General features: G+C 35.6%; 1 protein-coding gene across 1 annotated transcript; it reads right to left on the bottom strand.

The window, feature by feature from the left end:
• Positions 1–2325: 2325 nt before the first annotated feature.
• LOC114755663 (COP9 signalosome complex subunit 4-like) lies at positions 2326–9588 on the bottom strand. Its single transcript, XM_028944529.1, has 15 exons — positions 9395–9588; positions 7911–8042; positions 7659–7810; positions 7041–7144; positions 6880–6940; positions 6309–6401; positions 6098–6198; positions 5049–5157; positions 4913–4957; positions 4747–4815; positions 4578–4669; positions 4430–4472; positions 4069–4128; positions 2979–3038; positions 2326–2590 (listed from the first exon to the last, which is right to left on the bottom strand). The coding sequence occupies exons 2-15, from the start codon at positions 8038–8040 to the stop codon at positions 2516–2518; spliced, it is 1194 nt and encodes a 397-aa protein (XP_028800362.1). The 5' UTR covers positions 8041–8042; positions 9395–9588; the 3' UTR covers positions 2326–2515.
• Between the last annotated feature and the right edge of the window lie 6044 nt (positions 9589–15632).

Raw genomic sequence — 15632 nt, 5'->3', positions numbered from 1 at the left:
GCCTTGAACATACTTACTTTTAATAGGAGGATACCCATATTTAGCCATTAAAAAAAAAAGTAATTATAGGTGGTTGTCCAATTTTTGCCATCACAACAGTATCACCCTCATCATAGTGGCCCCTCATTAACATTATCGAATCTTTTGGCTGGTTTTCTTATAGAAGAATCCACGGAAATTTGAGACGTGCATCTAGACTATGGGACATGCAACAAAAACAAAAAAACCAAAAAACCAAAACAAAAAAACAAAAACCATGACGTAGAAAGTCATTGAAACATGTCCAAAATCTATACAAGAAAGACACATTCCTCCTACTTGTTCAAAAAGCAAGTGACAATTTCAGGTCTAAATCATCAAGCGGTTGAAAAATATTAAGATTGATAAATTTGAGACCCAATTCTGGCGAAAACTTGAACACGTAAACCATAGCAATTTAAATGACTGTTGTCATCGTATCATGAAAATTCTAATCCGTTTATCGATACCATAAGCTATCTCCACATTGTAATATTGAAGCAGCAAGCGCAAGCTGAAAAGTGAGTATAGAGAGTAAACAGAGAGACATTTGGCTTCTATGAAATTAGAATAGTGAATAGCCTTGTCACATCCGTGAACCCCGTAAAAGCTTACAATTTAAATCCCCTCCATACTGAAAATAAAATAAAAGGGAGCTATGGAATTCTTGGAAACCTGTATCAAGGATTGTAATTTGGAAGCATGGATCTTGTGTCCGTCCATTACTTTAGCAAAATCAAAATGACCCCTACCAAATTATAATCTATTAATCCACTCCTTTAAAAGACTCAGTTCAAACAGGAATAAGAGAAATGAAAATGGCAACAAAATCAGAGATGGCCTCAGCATATAGAAAGAAGAAAAACACCATCGTCTGAGCAAGATAAATGAGCAAGCAAGAGAGAACAATAGCTAATAAGAATATTCTCAATTGCACTATTTTCCGATCAAATTATGTGGTTTTTTCACTTGTTATTCTCACTAATCTTTAATTTGTTTTTAAATTTAGATTCACTTATTTAACTTAATTGAAATTAATATTTTAAAAGAAAAATGATCTAAAAGTCTCACGCAAAAAAATTAAATACAGAAAAATCTGAAAAAATTCAATTTTTTTACAAGTTTAACTTATAAATGATGCAATTTGACTTGCAAATATAAATTGTTAAATCTAACTTGTAAACATGTTAGTTTGATAGTTATATACGAGTTTACCGATGGCTTTCTATATTTAATTTTCTTGGAGCGTAGTCAAAAAGATACATTCAATAGTTTCAGGAATGGACTTTAACAATTTTGAGTAGAGAAAAACCTAGGTAAATTCTGTAAGTCTAATATCTACTTTTCAAAGTTGATCTTTTTCCTTAAAATCCTTTCCCCACCCTCAATTCAGCCAAACATAGTGCTAGTGATGAAATTGAAAGTTTTAATAATCATCAATAATAGGAGTGTTATAGGGGTGTTCACAGGACGGGACTTGTCCTGCTCCCATCTTGGTGAACAGAGACGAGATAGGAATTTTGTCCTGTATCCCGTCCCAACTGGGTTCTGTCTCGATCTCGTCAGGACCAGGATGAAACCAGAACAGGACCGGAACGTCCCGCTTCCCTTTTTTTTTTAAAAAAAAAAATACTATAATTTTTTATATAAAATTTTTTTTATGTTATAATACTTATTTTTTATTGGGTTTCTAAAAATAAAAACATTATAAAAAAAATTATTATGTAGAAAGTTCAATTATATAGCATAAAAAAAGTGAAAAAACAATACCATAAAAAAAACCATAAAAAAACACTATATAATAACTTTATGATTTTATTGAGATAATACAACTTAAGAGCTACAAATCATTATAAAAAATAAGAATTATTATTAATAAATAAATTGAATAATTTAATAATAATTACTAATAAATAATTTTTTTTTAAAAAAACCCCGAGATAGGACGGGACGACCCCGTCCCCCATCTTCCTTCCCGGTTAGTGTCCCGCTCCGTCCCGAACTCATCGGAATTAGAATGAGACAAATTGAACACCCCTAGTCATCACAGATATGTCCCGCGGCTTTGTTGTTTTTAACTTATCTGACAGATTCTCGTTAAGTTCTTCCCATCTTTGGTCTAAGCAACAAATAATTAAGCGACATTTCACCCAAAAAAAATAAAAATAAAGCAATGAAGTTAACAAAATGCCCAAAACATTGTATTATTTTATCAATAATTATAATACCCCAACTTGGAATAAACCCAAAAACATAATGAAAAGACCAAGGAGAACGATGATAATGCCGCAGATATTTCCAAACTCATTAAACAATGCAGTAAACTAAATATAGCCTCGGCAAACTCGGTTGATACTAAATCAGCTATCTAATATATGAGAAAATTAATGTTATCACAGATTGATATAGTCATTTTCACATCAAAAAAATATTCTGGAAAACAAAAAATCAGAGGCTTTTGGAAGAATGAATAAACAAGAAAATATCTATGATCCCTTCAAACAGGTACTGGAAAGCCCTTCTTGGCCATGCTATCCAAAACATCATTAAGCGATTGACATAGGCCTACAATCTGCAAGGACAAAAATCGCATAGCTGAAAGATGAGACTGAGGCTATGGAGAAGCGGATTTTGGAGATAGATTCTCTCAATTTATATCTTAAAGAGATAGACTCCATATTATCCGTGGTCGTGTCCATTTTTATTCAGAATTGACTGTTAATTGTGGAGAAATACAATCAGAAGTTTGCCTCTTCACCCGTGAATTGGCCACATAGAAATTACTAGAGTTCCAACTTGATTCCTTATTATTTTGGGAAACATTATTCAACAGGATTAAATGAATAGGCGAATCAACAAACAATTGTCACTACAGAGAACTCCATATTCAAACCCTATAAATTTTATGCAGCTGCACAAACATGAGGATGCAATATCAGATTTTTAATCCAGAAAATTACCTGCTGGTCCCATCTTTGTAACTCTTCAGTATCATCATCAAAATGTATAACAGCTTCAACCTGAAATGAGCCATTCAGATGGTAACGGATATTTTAAAGACAATAACAAAAGGAGCCGTTCAGTACCCAAAATAGAATATAATGAAGAGAATGAAAATAATTGATTTTTGAAATAATACCAGTCTTTCGTGCTTGTGGATTAAAAAAATAAAATTACTAGTTACTAATAATAATGAATACAGAGATATAACAAATATTTATATATCTCATTTGTTCAACGTAAAGGTATTATTTCTATATTGGCTCAACCAACCGCTCTCTTAAGAAATTTAAAAGGTGCACCAAAAAATCCAATATTATGGCCTAAAAACAATGAAAACTTGATAGAAATGGGTGAATCCAGCACAGGTAGGTAACTTCCGCCCAAACGATAGGCAAGAGTGCACCCCAGCATGCATCTTAATTTTGATCTTTTGCAGCAAAATATAAGACCCGAGGTTCTACAGTATTTCCCATTGTCTTGAGCCCCCACTAACTTCCCCAAACACCGTCACAAGCCCCCTTCTCATTTACCACAAGAACCCATTCCAAGATTTTCCTTATTATTTTTCTATTTCTTCGGATCATAATTTTAAACCAATTTGTACTTTGCTGCTCAACTGCTAAATCATTCTTGTGCTCTAAAATATTTTTGCTGAATGCTGGATTTCCTAAAACGGAGCCATAACTCATGCCACGTCAAAGGCTCTCGGCACTCCTTGATGTAGGCAATGTTATTTGTGCTTTATACTCATTGACAGTGATGAAAACTGTCATTTTCAAGGGTAATTTGTAGTGCTGCCACATCTGTGCGATTAGATGTTCTTATAGCCTCCTTATGCTTCTCAGTGAAATGCTATTTGGGCTTCATTGTTGGACATCGACAAAGAGATCGCCGAATTGAATTGATGAGCAACACCTGCTACTTTGACTTTGGTAACTCAGGTTACCTTTCCACTGCTCTTGTTTCTTTCATTCTTCTACTTACAATAACTTCTCCTCATCCAGAATTTATTTACAAGAAAAAAGAGATAACAATGGTTAGTTGTACCTGATCAATAGATCCCCTCATCCGATCCTCATAAATCATTCTTGACGCTATCTTCTCAGCCTGCACTCAAATAATTCGAAGAGAAAATCAAAAGAAATAACCTGATGTGCTCTCTGGTTATCTTTCACTAAATTTACACATCATTCTTAAATTAAAATAAAAAAAAAGTACATAACATCATCATCATCAAGCAGAAGCCTTCATTTGGTGGCCTTATTTCACCATCTTGTTCAACAGTAAAAATTTGACAATAGATGCAATATAAGTTATAAACAAGGAGTTGTAACGAAAACGACAACTGTCTTCTATGAAACACCCTGTTAATTGCTCATTTACAAAACACTGAGGCGAAATGCTTTACCTTGTGTGGTGGAATTCCCAACAATGTTCCTAACTCATCAAAGCTACAATGGAAACGCAAACCAGGTTAGAAGGCATATCATCTAGAATTAATATTAAAATAAAATGGGCATAGGGAAGCAATCAACTGGATATATGGTTTCTCAAACCTAATATTTGTGTAAAGTTTGCTTGCACTCAGTAGATTATGCTCAATCATTGCACGGTCCAGCACAGTAAAATTGTCTGGAAGAACGGCTTTCTGAAGGGCAAGAAAATCCTCAGAAATACAGTGCATGTCCTCAAACAAGACAAAAATATAGAGTATGCCAATATAACCTGGTGTGCTTTCAATTCTTCTGCAAATGCATCAATTTCGGGCTTTCTAAGAATTCTTTCCAAGTATACCTGATATTTTAAGCACAGAAATCTTGTAAATTGAAAAAAATGGGAGAGGGTGAGAAAGAAGGAGAGAGGGGGCAGTGTGTGTGTGTGAGAGAGAGACCTTTTGCAGTATTGGATAAACTCTCAGTTTTGAGCAACGTTCATCCTAATAAAACCACCAAAATATTAGCATGATAACAGAATTACAACCACAAAAATGACACTTATCTTCTATGTTTCATAACTGAAGCTTTTACCTTGTATAATGTAGCAAGCACACGAGAACGTTGAGGTCCTGCAGCTGCCAAAATTGTACATGTAACAGCAGCAGATAAAGCTTGTTCAAGTGCATCTTCATCTATCACCCTGTAACAGAATGTGAGCACATTTTTATTGAAATGACAACCCATAGAATATCAACTATGATTAGGAAGCATGAAAATGCAAACGATATTAAGCTTGTAGTTTTGTTCCTGTCTCCAGGTGCCTATACCAGATAACACAAGACCATTCACATATCCAAGGCACCCACAACCTTTCCGTAATTAGGCCCTGAGTGTTATATATTCTTTTATATCCCCCCCTTCCTTTTTTGGCTACCAATGGTAGTTAAGATGCAGATATTGCTTCCAATGGGTCAGTATACTGCTTGGACCAAGCAGAAACCAAACTTATGACCTATTAAGATGCATCATGACCCCAAAAAGAAATATCTAACCATTTCATAAGGAAGACTTGCTATCATCAGAAGCCAAAAAAGCAAAAGAGGAATTCTAATAACTAGAGACAGGAAAAATAAATAAGATTATTCAAAACAGCAGTAAGACATTTTCAGTCATGCTGTTGACAGCATACAGGGTTCCCGAACTCTTTAAAGAAATAAGAACACAAGTAATGACCATTCTATTGAGCATTATGAAACAGCCTGCAACTTCACCACTTATTTTCATGATATCTTATTGACTTATATTAAAAATGATTAAACTCAGGATCTGCAAGCATCCCCCCCCCCCCAAAAAAAAAAAAAAAAAAGCCTTCCCAAAGGACATACTCCCAGTCCGAGAAGGTACCTAACAAGGGATCACTCGAGAAACATTTGAAACAAAATGAATTCAAGGAATATGCATGCACCTTCTTGTTCAAACACATTTTCCCTTTATATATTACCCAGAATCAAATAAACAAGTCACAATATTCATAGCTTATGAATGTTGAGGCCTGTTCAAGATTTGATTATATATGTGCGTGCGTGACTGCCAAGAGCTAAAGGAAGGAACAATAAACAAATAATATGCAAAATACATACTCATCTCCTATTTGCCGCTTTTCAATTTGAGATATATCATAATATCGTAAGGCTGCTTCCAAGAACTTCCTCTTTAAATCTAAAATCCTCGCATAACAAACCTGGAAACGAATGGGGAAAGCAGAAGGAAAAACAGATCAGCAAAAGCTAAAGCATAAATTCATTAGCTTCCTTAACTAATTTACCATTCGGTGCCAATGAATGTTCAGACCTTGTACTGTAAATTCAGTACTTCTTGCTGACTATTGCTAACCAAGAATGATGCTTTATTAATAAAAGCTTCAGCATTAACAGCATCGTCATCCTGCAAATAACCCCCAAAAAAAACGAAAAAAAAAGAAGAAAAAATCAGTTGTCCTGCAATTTAGAAGAATCGTTCTTTTTTTTTTTTCTAAAAATAATTTTGGCATGAAAACAAATATGGCATAATGACAACCATTATTTTAAGGGGAAGAACTCCTGGTATGCTTCAAACATTAAAAATTACACCATTGATAATCAGTCTCAATAGCATGATGGAAGTTAATCTTCGTTTCCTTTTCCTAACTCCTCTAAAAAAACATGAGATAAAAAAATTGTTAAAACAAGGATTTGAAACACTAATAGATCAAATGAATCTCAATAACGATTCCTTTTTATCACTTGGCCTCCCTCTTGATGTGATGTTAGCCTATATCTCAGCCGCACAGAAGAAGTTATGCCAATGGATTATCACAGATGCACCAAGAATAAGAAATAGCGATGCCACACGTCATAAATTACAGTTACAGTAATATCTATACCTCAAGATATAAACGAGCAATTTGGACACACTTAGACAACCTGAATGTATCATCAATCAGCCTGGCAAAAATCAGACAAATACAAACTTAGTGAGAATAACACTGCATGTGCTGAATTATAATACATGCAAATAGAGTAAAGGTTAAAAGTTATGCTAGACCTCATTCCAGAATCAAGATCAATGCCACTGAGCATCTGAGCTGCTTTTGACCACTCCTGCTCAGATTCATATAACTCTGCAAGTTTCTCTCTAATAATTAAAACCTATATTGAAGAACCATAACAATCAGTGTAGAAGGATAGAATTTAAAATGAACGAAATACAAGAGTTAGCAAAAGATAAAACCGCTCCCCCCCCCCCCCCAAACACCTTAACCCTAATCTATCAATTACCACCATCTCACTGCAGTCTATACAACCATGCAAAATTCCTGTAAAGTTGCGCTTCTAAAGGCAGGAATTTTGCTTCTAAAAGCTAATTTTTTTTTTCAAAACTAAAATAACTAATATATTCTCCAGAAAGCCATAGAAGTATGATTCATAAAGAAGCATGAAATATCTACATAGTAACTCAAGGATTCTTAAAAACAAATAATCAGCAAAGAAAAATACTGCAAAATGATAAAGTTGTCCCACTGCAAACCACATCAGATACTTCCCAGAATTATCCACTATTTTGAGAAACTAAAATAATATTTCTGATCCTCAGGGGCAAATTTAAGTGTTTATCATAGAAAAATTAAAATTACAAATAAGAAATAATGTCAAAAAACTTAACCTGCTCTTCAAATGACACCACACGGGGCTGAATCTGAGCAAGGGCATAATGGGCAATCTCTTTCTGTGTTTCCGGCTGCAATCTTCCCAATTCTTGGGCAAAGGTCTGCAAAAGTTGCCGTGATACTACTAATGGAACAACATCTGACAACACTGCAAGTTCCAAAAAAGACAATCCCATGCAATCAAAGCACATGAGATGGTTGGACTTCAAGCAATCAACTCATCCTATATGAGAAGAGAGAAACTTAACTGTGATCTATAAATCTCCTGGCCTGAATGATGTCATTTGATGCAATAACAGCAGAAAGAATTTGTTTGTACTGCTCTATTTTTTGCCTTTGGTCTGTGATTGCAGCAGCACTCGCAAAGGCACTCTCCATGACTGTTTTATATCAACATTAGTCAATAATAAAAAATATTTAAAAAAGAAACCCTTAAATGCTCTAAAACCAACACCAACAGTGTCCCTAAAAAAGCTACTGGATCTGAAGCTAATCGGTTCAACCAGTTACATTAACAGTAAAGCCATATGACATCATAAAAAATTAAAATTTATAATAATTTCATTTTTTGGGAAAAAAATTAAATAAGCATATACAGTAGCATCATTACATAATTTGTTTTTAAAAGTCTGTTTATCGAAGTGAAACTATTGGCTACCATTAGGATGATGACGACTCTGCAAACAACACATGCAAATTATCTAATTCAATAACATTTGTGTAGGAAAAACCATGCAAAACAACTTCAAATCATCTTGATATCCATAGTCTGCACGCCTTCCTGCAGCAGCAATCTCATTCTGTTCTTTTTTTCCTTTTTTTTTGGTGGGCCAGCAATCTTATTCTCAAACAAAAGCATTACAGGCTGTTTACCTTTCCCCTGATTTCCTAGGGGCGCAGCAGACTTACCAAAAAATGGTAAGAAAATTTTCTCTAGTCATAGGAGAGAAGTCTGTAAACCGAGTCCTGATTATGCCACTTAGACCACAGATCACATGACTGTAAATTTGGGAACTGCATACCTTAAATTTTAATCTCTACAAATCAAATGAGAAGCTCATTTATCATTTCCTCAACACCTCCTCCCAAAACAATTCACTAAGTTAATTTTTAGAAAATCATAATCTTTCCACCAGCATAGCAGACCATCTGATCCCCCAGACTTCAATAGGAGGGACTAATAGCCTGTCAGGGAATGAAAGACGTTATATTACAACTACCTAATATTGAAAGCAAAGTAGCGGAATGTTGTCAACAATTCCGATCCTAAGCTCTGTCACCCAATGGCAGCTTTTTAATAATACTAATACTAGGATTTCCGAAAATTCAAACTGCACGCTCCTTTCAACTTATCAGAAACTAACATGGACCATTAGCAAATGATAATGAGTTATAGTTCCGACAAGCAAGCTCGATGTGGAATTCTTTTCAAACGTTTGGAATTCCCTCAAACCAAACTAATTTCCAGTACGCACAATCAGTCACCACTTCACCCTTTTCTAACTTTCCGACATTCTCCGGAAACTATAGAAAACAACGCATAAAAATCCGCCCCTTCCACTTAAATCTGTATCACGTACCAGCCCCCCCAAAAAACCGAAGGTTCATCCCGGGAAATACAAAACGTTTCATATTTTAATAAAACAAAAAACAAAAGCAGTAAATTATTTTCAATCAGTAAGGAAAATCATCAACACCTCAAGACCTAGAAAAATAGTCTACATGATCCTACCTGTTTCAGTGAAAGCCGAAGCAGCTTAAAACCCTAGGGGGAGGACGAAATTGCCTATTAATGCTGCTCAAAAAACCTGCTCCCACCAGAAGCTGGAACGTTAGATGCCAATAAGAGCGGAGACTTCACTCCACGCAGAGCCAGGAGATGCTCGACGAAAGTTGCCACCGTATGTGGCGACCGGAGGGCGGAGAGAACACGAGTGATAGTACACCAGTGAGGCCAAGAACCTAAAAACGAAACGTTCCAGCTTTTCGCTTTTTCCCAAAAGCAAAAAAAGAAAAACCAAAAAAAATCCGGACGGGTTCTACCCGTTTCCTACCAAGTTTGTGGGCTTCCCTTTTTTTTTTTTGCTTTTTTAAACCAATAAGTTCAAGATTCAAAATTACACCAACGGAAGAAAATTGTCCCAGCAGGATGGATCAATGTTTAAATTTCTGTTAGAAGAGGCGTTCACATTTAATATCTAATAATATCTAGAATAAGATTGTCTCCAAGGTTTAAATTCTCACCATAAGATCCATATTTAGTGTTCGATAGTATTTTGAATAACATTGTCTCTAATAAAAACAATACATGTACCTAGCAAAAATAAATGATTTAGAATTACTTCCAAAACAAAAAGTAACTTTTCACCAAAAAAAAAAACAAAAGTAACTAAATGCCTATTTTTTTCTGTTTTTTTAATTCTCATAACAATTTTATAAAATTGTTTTTTAAATAAGTTTTGGGAAGAAAAAAATTGGCCTGTATGATTGTTCGAAATAATCATGCATATTTAAAAAGGTTGACACTGGAAAATGAAGCTTCAATGAATTTGAATTCAAGAGGTGAGAGGTCAAGCACTCAAATGGTTGAATGAAAATAGAGTTTTTTTTTTTTTAAACTATTAGTCCCATTTTATAGAACGAAAAAATTCACTGGAAAAAAAACGAAAAAACATATAAAAGTTATTTTATTTTCTTTACTTTTAACAACAGATTTCAATTTTTTTGTTCTATAAAACCTTGACTAAAAAACTATTTATTAAACAAGTTTTTTTTTGTTTTTAAAAATAAAAAATTGTTTTGGAAATAGAAAATCAAACAAGGCCCAAATATTCTCTATTATCCAAAAACGACATATAAATCCTTGAAAACTTTAAAATGACCCTAACGTCCTTATGACCATTCTAAAATTAAGTTTTTTTTGGGTAAAATAACCTAATTTCGTCATGTTGGGGGAAAAAAAAAAAAAACTCGCATTTGTTGCCAAGGCTCCAATACTGGCCCTCAAATTATCTCTTTGTGGGGCGTTTGCGAAATGCTTCAGGATGAGAAAGATGACAATTGATCTCTCATCCTTGGCATTCAAGAAGGTTCTTACATTCTTTGGGCTTATAAGGACATGCAACTTTACCTTAACTTGTGAGCCTCACATTGCACATTCCTAATGATATTGTTTCTTTTTGTTAAATTTCAATTCAACATAAAGTTTTACTCATAGTGCATAGTATGGAACGAATTGTTGGTTGGTAGTATGAAATTTTAAGTGTATAACAGATGAAAAAGAAGTTGGAAGAAAGAAGTTCATTTTGTGCAGCTTCTCTTACATTGCCATGTACAATAAAGGGAATTTCAAATAAACAAGTAAATATATAAATCTACAAATGCAAGGGAAAAATCTTTGCTCAATCCTTTCTTCTTTGCTTTTGGAACTGCCTTGGAAAAGTAGCTGGCTTAGGACAATCATGAAGTTTCAAGTACCACTTTCGATCTTTAATATAAGAACTAGTTTAACTTTTATCTTGGTCCTAAATATAAAACCATAATCCACTTTATCTTTCATATTTATCTATTTTTTTCTCGATATAGTCCTTGTAATAATGATAATTTTAACTATTACATTTGATTGGTAAGGATAATTTAGGAAAGACAACATCTATTTATTACAAATAACTAACTTAACTAGTTTTCTTAATCTACTCAAATTAGTCAATTAGGTCTCATATTAAGGATCGAGGTAGTAGTTCAAATTGGACAAGAGGCAAAGAACTTGGTGTTCCAGCGTCCTCAGATTTGAAGAGTTAAAGAAGATAAGGGAAGGGAAGTGAGAATTGGTGGCAATAGTCCAGTTTCAAGAAGAAATTTATCAACCAATTATGTAAGAGAGTAATGGTGTCCCACGGAAACATATATCCTTTCTAGATTATTATAGTCATACAAACTTAATAACTGAAGCTTATGGTATAAGTCCAGCTGAAAAAGAATTGAGAGAGTCAAATTTGAACTTTCAGGTTTGACGGAAGACAATCTAATATTGCACCTTTCCACAATAACTTAGAAGAGATTCAAGTTCAAACAAAGGAGCCAACGGAACTGAAGCCACAAGATTCTTGCAGTTTTCAATAACAATCTTCCTTAGAGAAGCGAGTTGCGGAGGAAGGGTACTCTTTTAGTCTGGGACAGTTTTATATTATATATACAACTCTTGAAGATGTTGGAAAGTGCCTGACAGATTTTCTCATTTCCATTCCTCACAACTCTCCATAAATATGAACCTCAAAATTTCCAGAAACTTTGTGTTTGAGATATTTCCGTAAAATTATTGACCAATAGCTACTATAATATCAAATCCTATAATTGACAGAGACTAAAGTTAGGGAAAGAAGTCCAGTGATGGCAATGATGAAACAGTATCTGAAATGCCTCTGCTTTAAGGATGCTATTTTGATCAATGAATGATATGCAAACCAATTTGGAAACACAATACCACAACAGATTCTAATTAATAGCGTTTTTAAGTTCTGATGTGGCTGGACTTCTCTACCACGATCCTTGTCATCTTGTGATTCATCATTGTTCATATCCTTTCCAATGTTGACTTCTCAAGGTACATGTTTCTTTTTAAATTGACCATTAAATCCACGGGATCAGTTACATTCTGCAACTTTAAGATGGAAAGAGATCCCCAAAGATCAAGTTCTTTTAATTGTTTGATATTGGTCTCTCTACAGTTGCCCACAATAAATGATGACAATTTGAAGATTCATTACCCAATTGCTTGGGCATCTCCATCTCTTGAGCTTGACAAAAATCAAGATGCAGATCAGATTTACGAGTTTGTACAAATCAGTGGGCAACTTTTCCAAATCATCACATTTCCACAACTTTGTAAGTGACAAGGTTGACATATTGCAATGTGGTCATTTCATTTTTTTTCTTTGAAGTTTCTGATAAGTCCAAATAACAGAGACATTTAAGACTTCCTATTAAATCAGTAACTCAGCAGTGAAAGAATAATCAGACAGAGACAAGACTCATGCAACTAAACGTGGATAATAGACGTATAAGGTTGCAGGACATCTAGCGAGCATATTGGCTTTTATTTGTAACTCCAGAACCCTGCAAGGATAGCGGCAACAATGTGTATAATCATCTAATAGCCTAGCATATTATCTCAAACTGTTTGTGTCTCGCTAACTAAAGTGGAGAGGAATCAGATTAGTGCAAGTGAGTGAGGTCTTGTACAAAGTAGCCGTTTTGAAAGAAGACAATAGAAAAATCCATTTTCACATATTCATGGGGCAGCCTCGCTAATATAGCAAAGAATAAATTAATGACTGATGCGGTTCAAAGGAAATAACAGAATAATTACTTGAAGGAACTGGGATTAATATTCAAAAGAACCCTTCCTTTATGATAAGAAGAGCTTTACAGTGACAAAATGAGACCCAAAACCAGTCACAAATCCCTGGCATTCCAGCGGCCAGTGCACTCCCTCCTCTCAAAACAACTCCTAAGCCATCCTAAAGAAAACCTAGGGACAATATGTCTCTGAGTATTACAAGAGTGCATTGCACAGTTCCCAAAATAGTGGAAAATAATAGCTAACAGCAACTCTAAGCTTTCGTCAAAATGGTAATGACTCCTAGGTCAACCCTCTGACTCAACCAAAGGCATCTTACTACTTTCATGTGTTTCTTTGGGCTTCCTTTTGTACGTGTGAGCAGCAAAAGCAAACACATCATTACCTGCCCCTAAAAGTTTCACCTTGTCCTTGAGGGGAAATGTAGGAAATTGTTTGTGCAGCAAGTCACTAGCTTCCCATGAATTCTCGAACTCGTGCATATCCTTCCACTCAACCAACACCTCTATTTGCCCATTGAGCAACTTGTGAACTTTGCGGATATCTTCAGGTTGCACTTGTAGTTCTAACTCTGTAGAAAGGGTAGCGGGGATTGTGGCCATAACAATAGAAGTAGGGACCGATTTCTTAAGCTTGGAGACATGGAAAATAGGGTGAATTCAGGTGGGGGGAAGTTCCAGCCGGTAAGCTACTGCACCCACCTTCTCAATGATCTTAAAGGGGCCATAAAAGCATGGGTTGAGCTTTTCATTGATCCTCCTGGCCAAGGTGCGCAACTAGTAAGGTTGGATCTTAACATAAACCTCATCTCCCACTTGAAATTGAATGTCCCTATGATGCTTGTCTGCATATTCTTTCATCTTTTGTTGGGCTTGGGTTAGATTTCTCCCTAAAAGAGAAATGATGGCATTCCTAGTAGCCAGCTGTTCATTCAATTCTTCAATAGCGGAGGGTTCACTTTGCAACGTGAGAAAGGTGGGTGGATCTCTCCCATAAACAGCTTTGAAAGGAGTCATGCTGGCAGCACTATGATGAGAAGTATTATAACAATATTCAGCCTAAGATAACCATTGAGCCCATTGACTAGGATTGTCACTAGTAAAGCAACATAAATAAGTTTCCAACCCCCTATTCATGACTTCTGTTTGGCCATTGGACTCCAGATGATAAGCAGAGCTAAGGCATAGTTGTGTACCAGCCTGTTTGAACAGCTACTTCTAGAATTGGCTAATAAAGACCCTGTCCCTATCTGAAACAATGGTCTTAGAGAAACCATGTAGCCTTACAACCTCACACACAAACACCTCATTGACATCCTTGGCCGTAAATGGATGAGACAGCAGTATAAAATGTGCATATTTGGTGAGTCTGTCAACAACCACCAGTATGGTGTCATACCGCTTTGATTTAGGAAGCTCGATGATGAAATCCATGCTTATATCTTCCCATATATATTGAGGAATGGGCAAGGGCTAAAGCAATCCAGCTGGAGAGAGAGGTTGATATTTATTCCTTTGGCATATATCGCATTGCGCCACATACTGCCGAATGGTGTTCTTCATTCCCTCCCAATATACCACATTGGCTAAACGTTTATAAGTATGCAAGTAGCCTGCATGCCCACTTATGGGTGAGTTGTGATACTCTTTAAGCAGCAGGGGTATTCGTGATGACTTTTTAGGCAGAACCAGTTGCCCTTTATAGAGCCAACATCCTTTTTCTATACTGTACCCTTCTACACAGCCAGGTTTGATCAGTATCTGTTATATGATGTTACTGATTTTTGGGTCAGATTGAATTTCCCTTTCCCAATCTTTAATTTTGTCGTGCTGCCAGAGTGAGAAGCCCTTCAACTCCATCACTTCTTCCTGTCTAGACAGGGTATCAGCTGCACGGTTCTCGTTACCAGGCTTGTAAGTAATCTCAAACTTGAATCCCATTAGTTTAGAGACCCATTTTTGTTGATTTTCATCTACTATTTGCTGCTCCAACAGATAATTCAGCACCTTCTGGTTTGTTCTAATGATGAATTTCTACCCCCAAAAATAATGCCGCGATTTTTTAACTACGATAACTATAGCCATGAGCTCCCTTTCATATACAGAACTTTGTTGAGCCCGGTTAGAGAGTTTTTGACTAAAGTAAGCCACCGGTCTACCTCCTTGCATTAAAACAGCACCCACACCAGTCCTTGAGGCATCAGTTTCCAACTCAAATGGGAGAGAGAAGTCTGGCATAACGAGTACCGGAAGCATAGTCATGGCTGTTTTGAGTTGTTCAAATGCCTCTTCTGCATCTGGGATCCATTTAAAAGCATCCTTCTTTAGCAAATCAGTGAGTGGACTTGCTATTTTGCCATAGTTCCTCACAAATCGTCTAGAATATCCAGTAAGCCCTAAGAAACCTCTCAAGGATTTCACATTCTTAGGCCTGGGCCACTACAACATGCTTTCTATTTTTGCAGGATCTACCTGAACTCCCTCTTGGGAAATGATGTGGCTAAGGTACTCAATTCGGGGTTGAGCAAAACTGCACTTCTTCAAATTAATAACCAACTGGTTCTCTTTCAAACAGGTTAGTGCAATGTTCAAATGCTCCAAATGAGAGGTTA

This window comes from Neltuma alba, unplaced genomic scaffold (assembly GCF_004799145.2).
Source record: "Neltuma alba isolate B1F8T4 unplaced genomic scaffold, ASM479914v2 tig00001343_pilon, whole genome shotgun sequence".
NCBI lineage: Eukaryota > Viridiplantae > Streptophyta > Magnoliopsida > Fabales > Fabaceae > Neltuma > Neltuma alba.
The sequence above is the reverse complement of the archived record's forward strand: the minus strand, read 5'-3'. Positions and strand labels throughout refer to the sequence as shown.

Excerpts from the sequence above, each read along its gene's own strand:
- LOC114755663 (XM_028944529.1), bottom strand. The coding sequence starts at position 8,040 with ATGGAGAGTGCCTTTGCGAGTGCTGCTGCAATCACAGACCAAAGGCAA. Across the intron at positions 5,158-6,097 it reads AAGCGGCAAATAGGAGATGA|GGTGATAGATGAAGATGCAC; the intron begins GTATGTATTTTG and ends ATTCTGTTACAG. Across the intron at positions 2,591-2,978 it reads TACAAAGATGGGACCAGCAG|ATTGTAGGCCTATGTCAATC; the intron begins GTAATTTTCTGG and ends TTGTCCTTGCAG.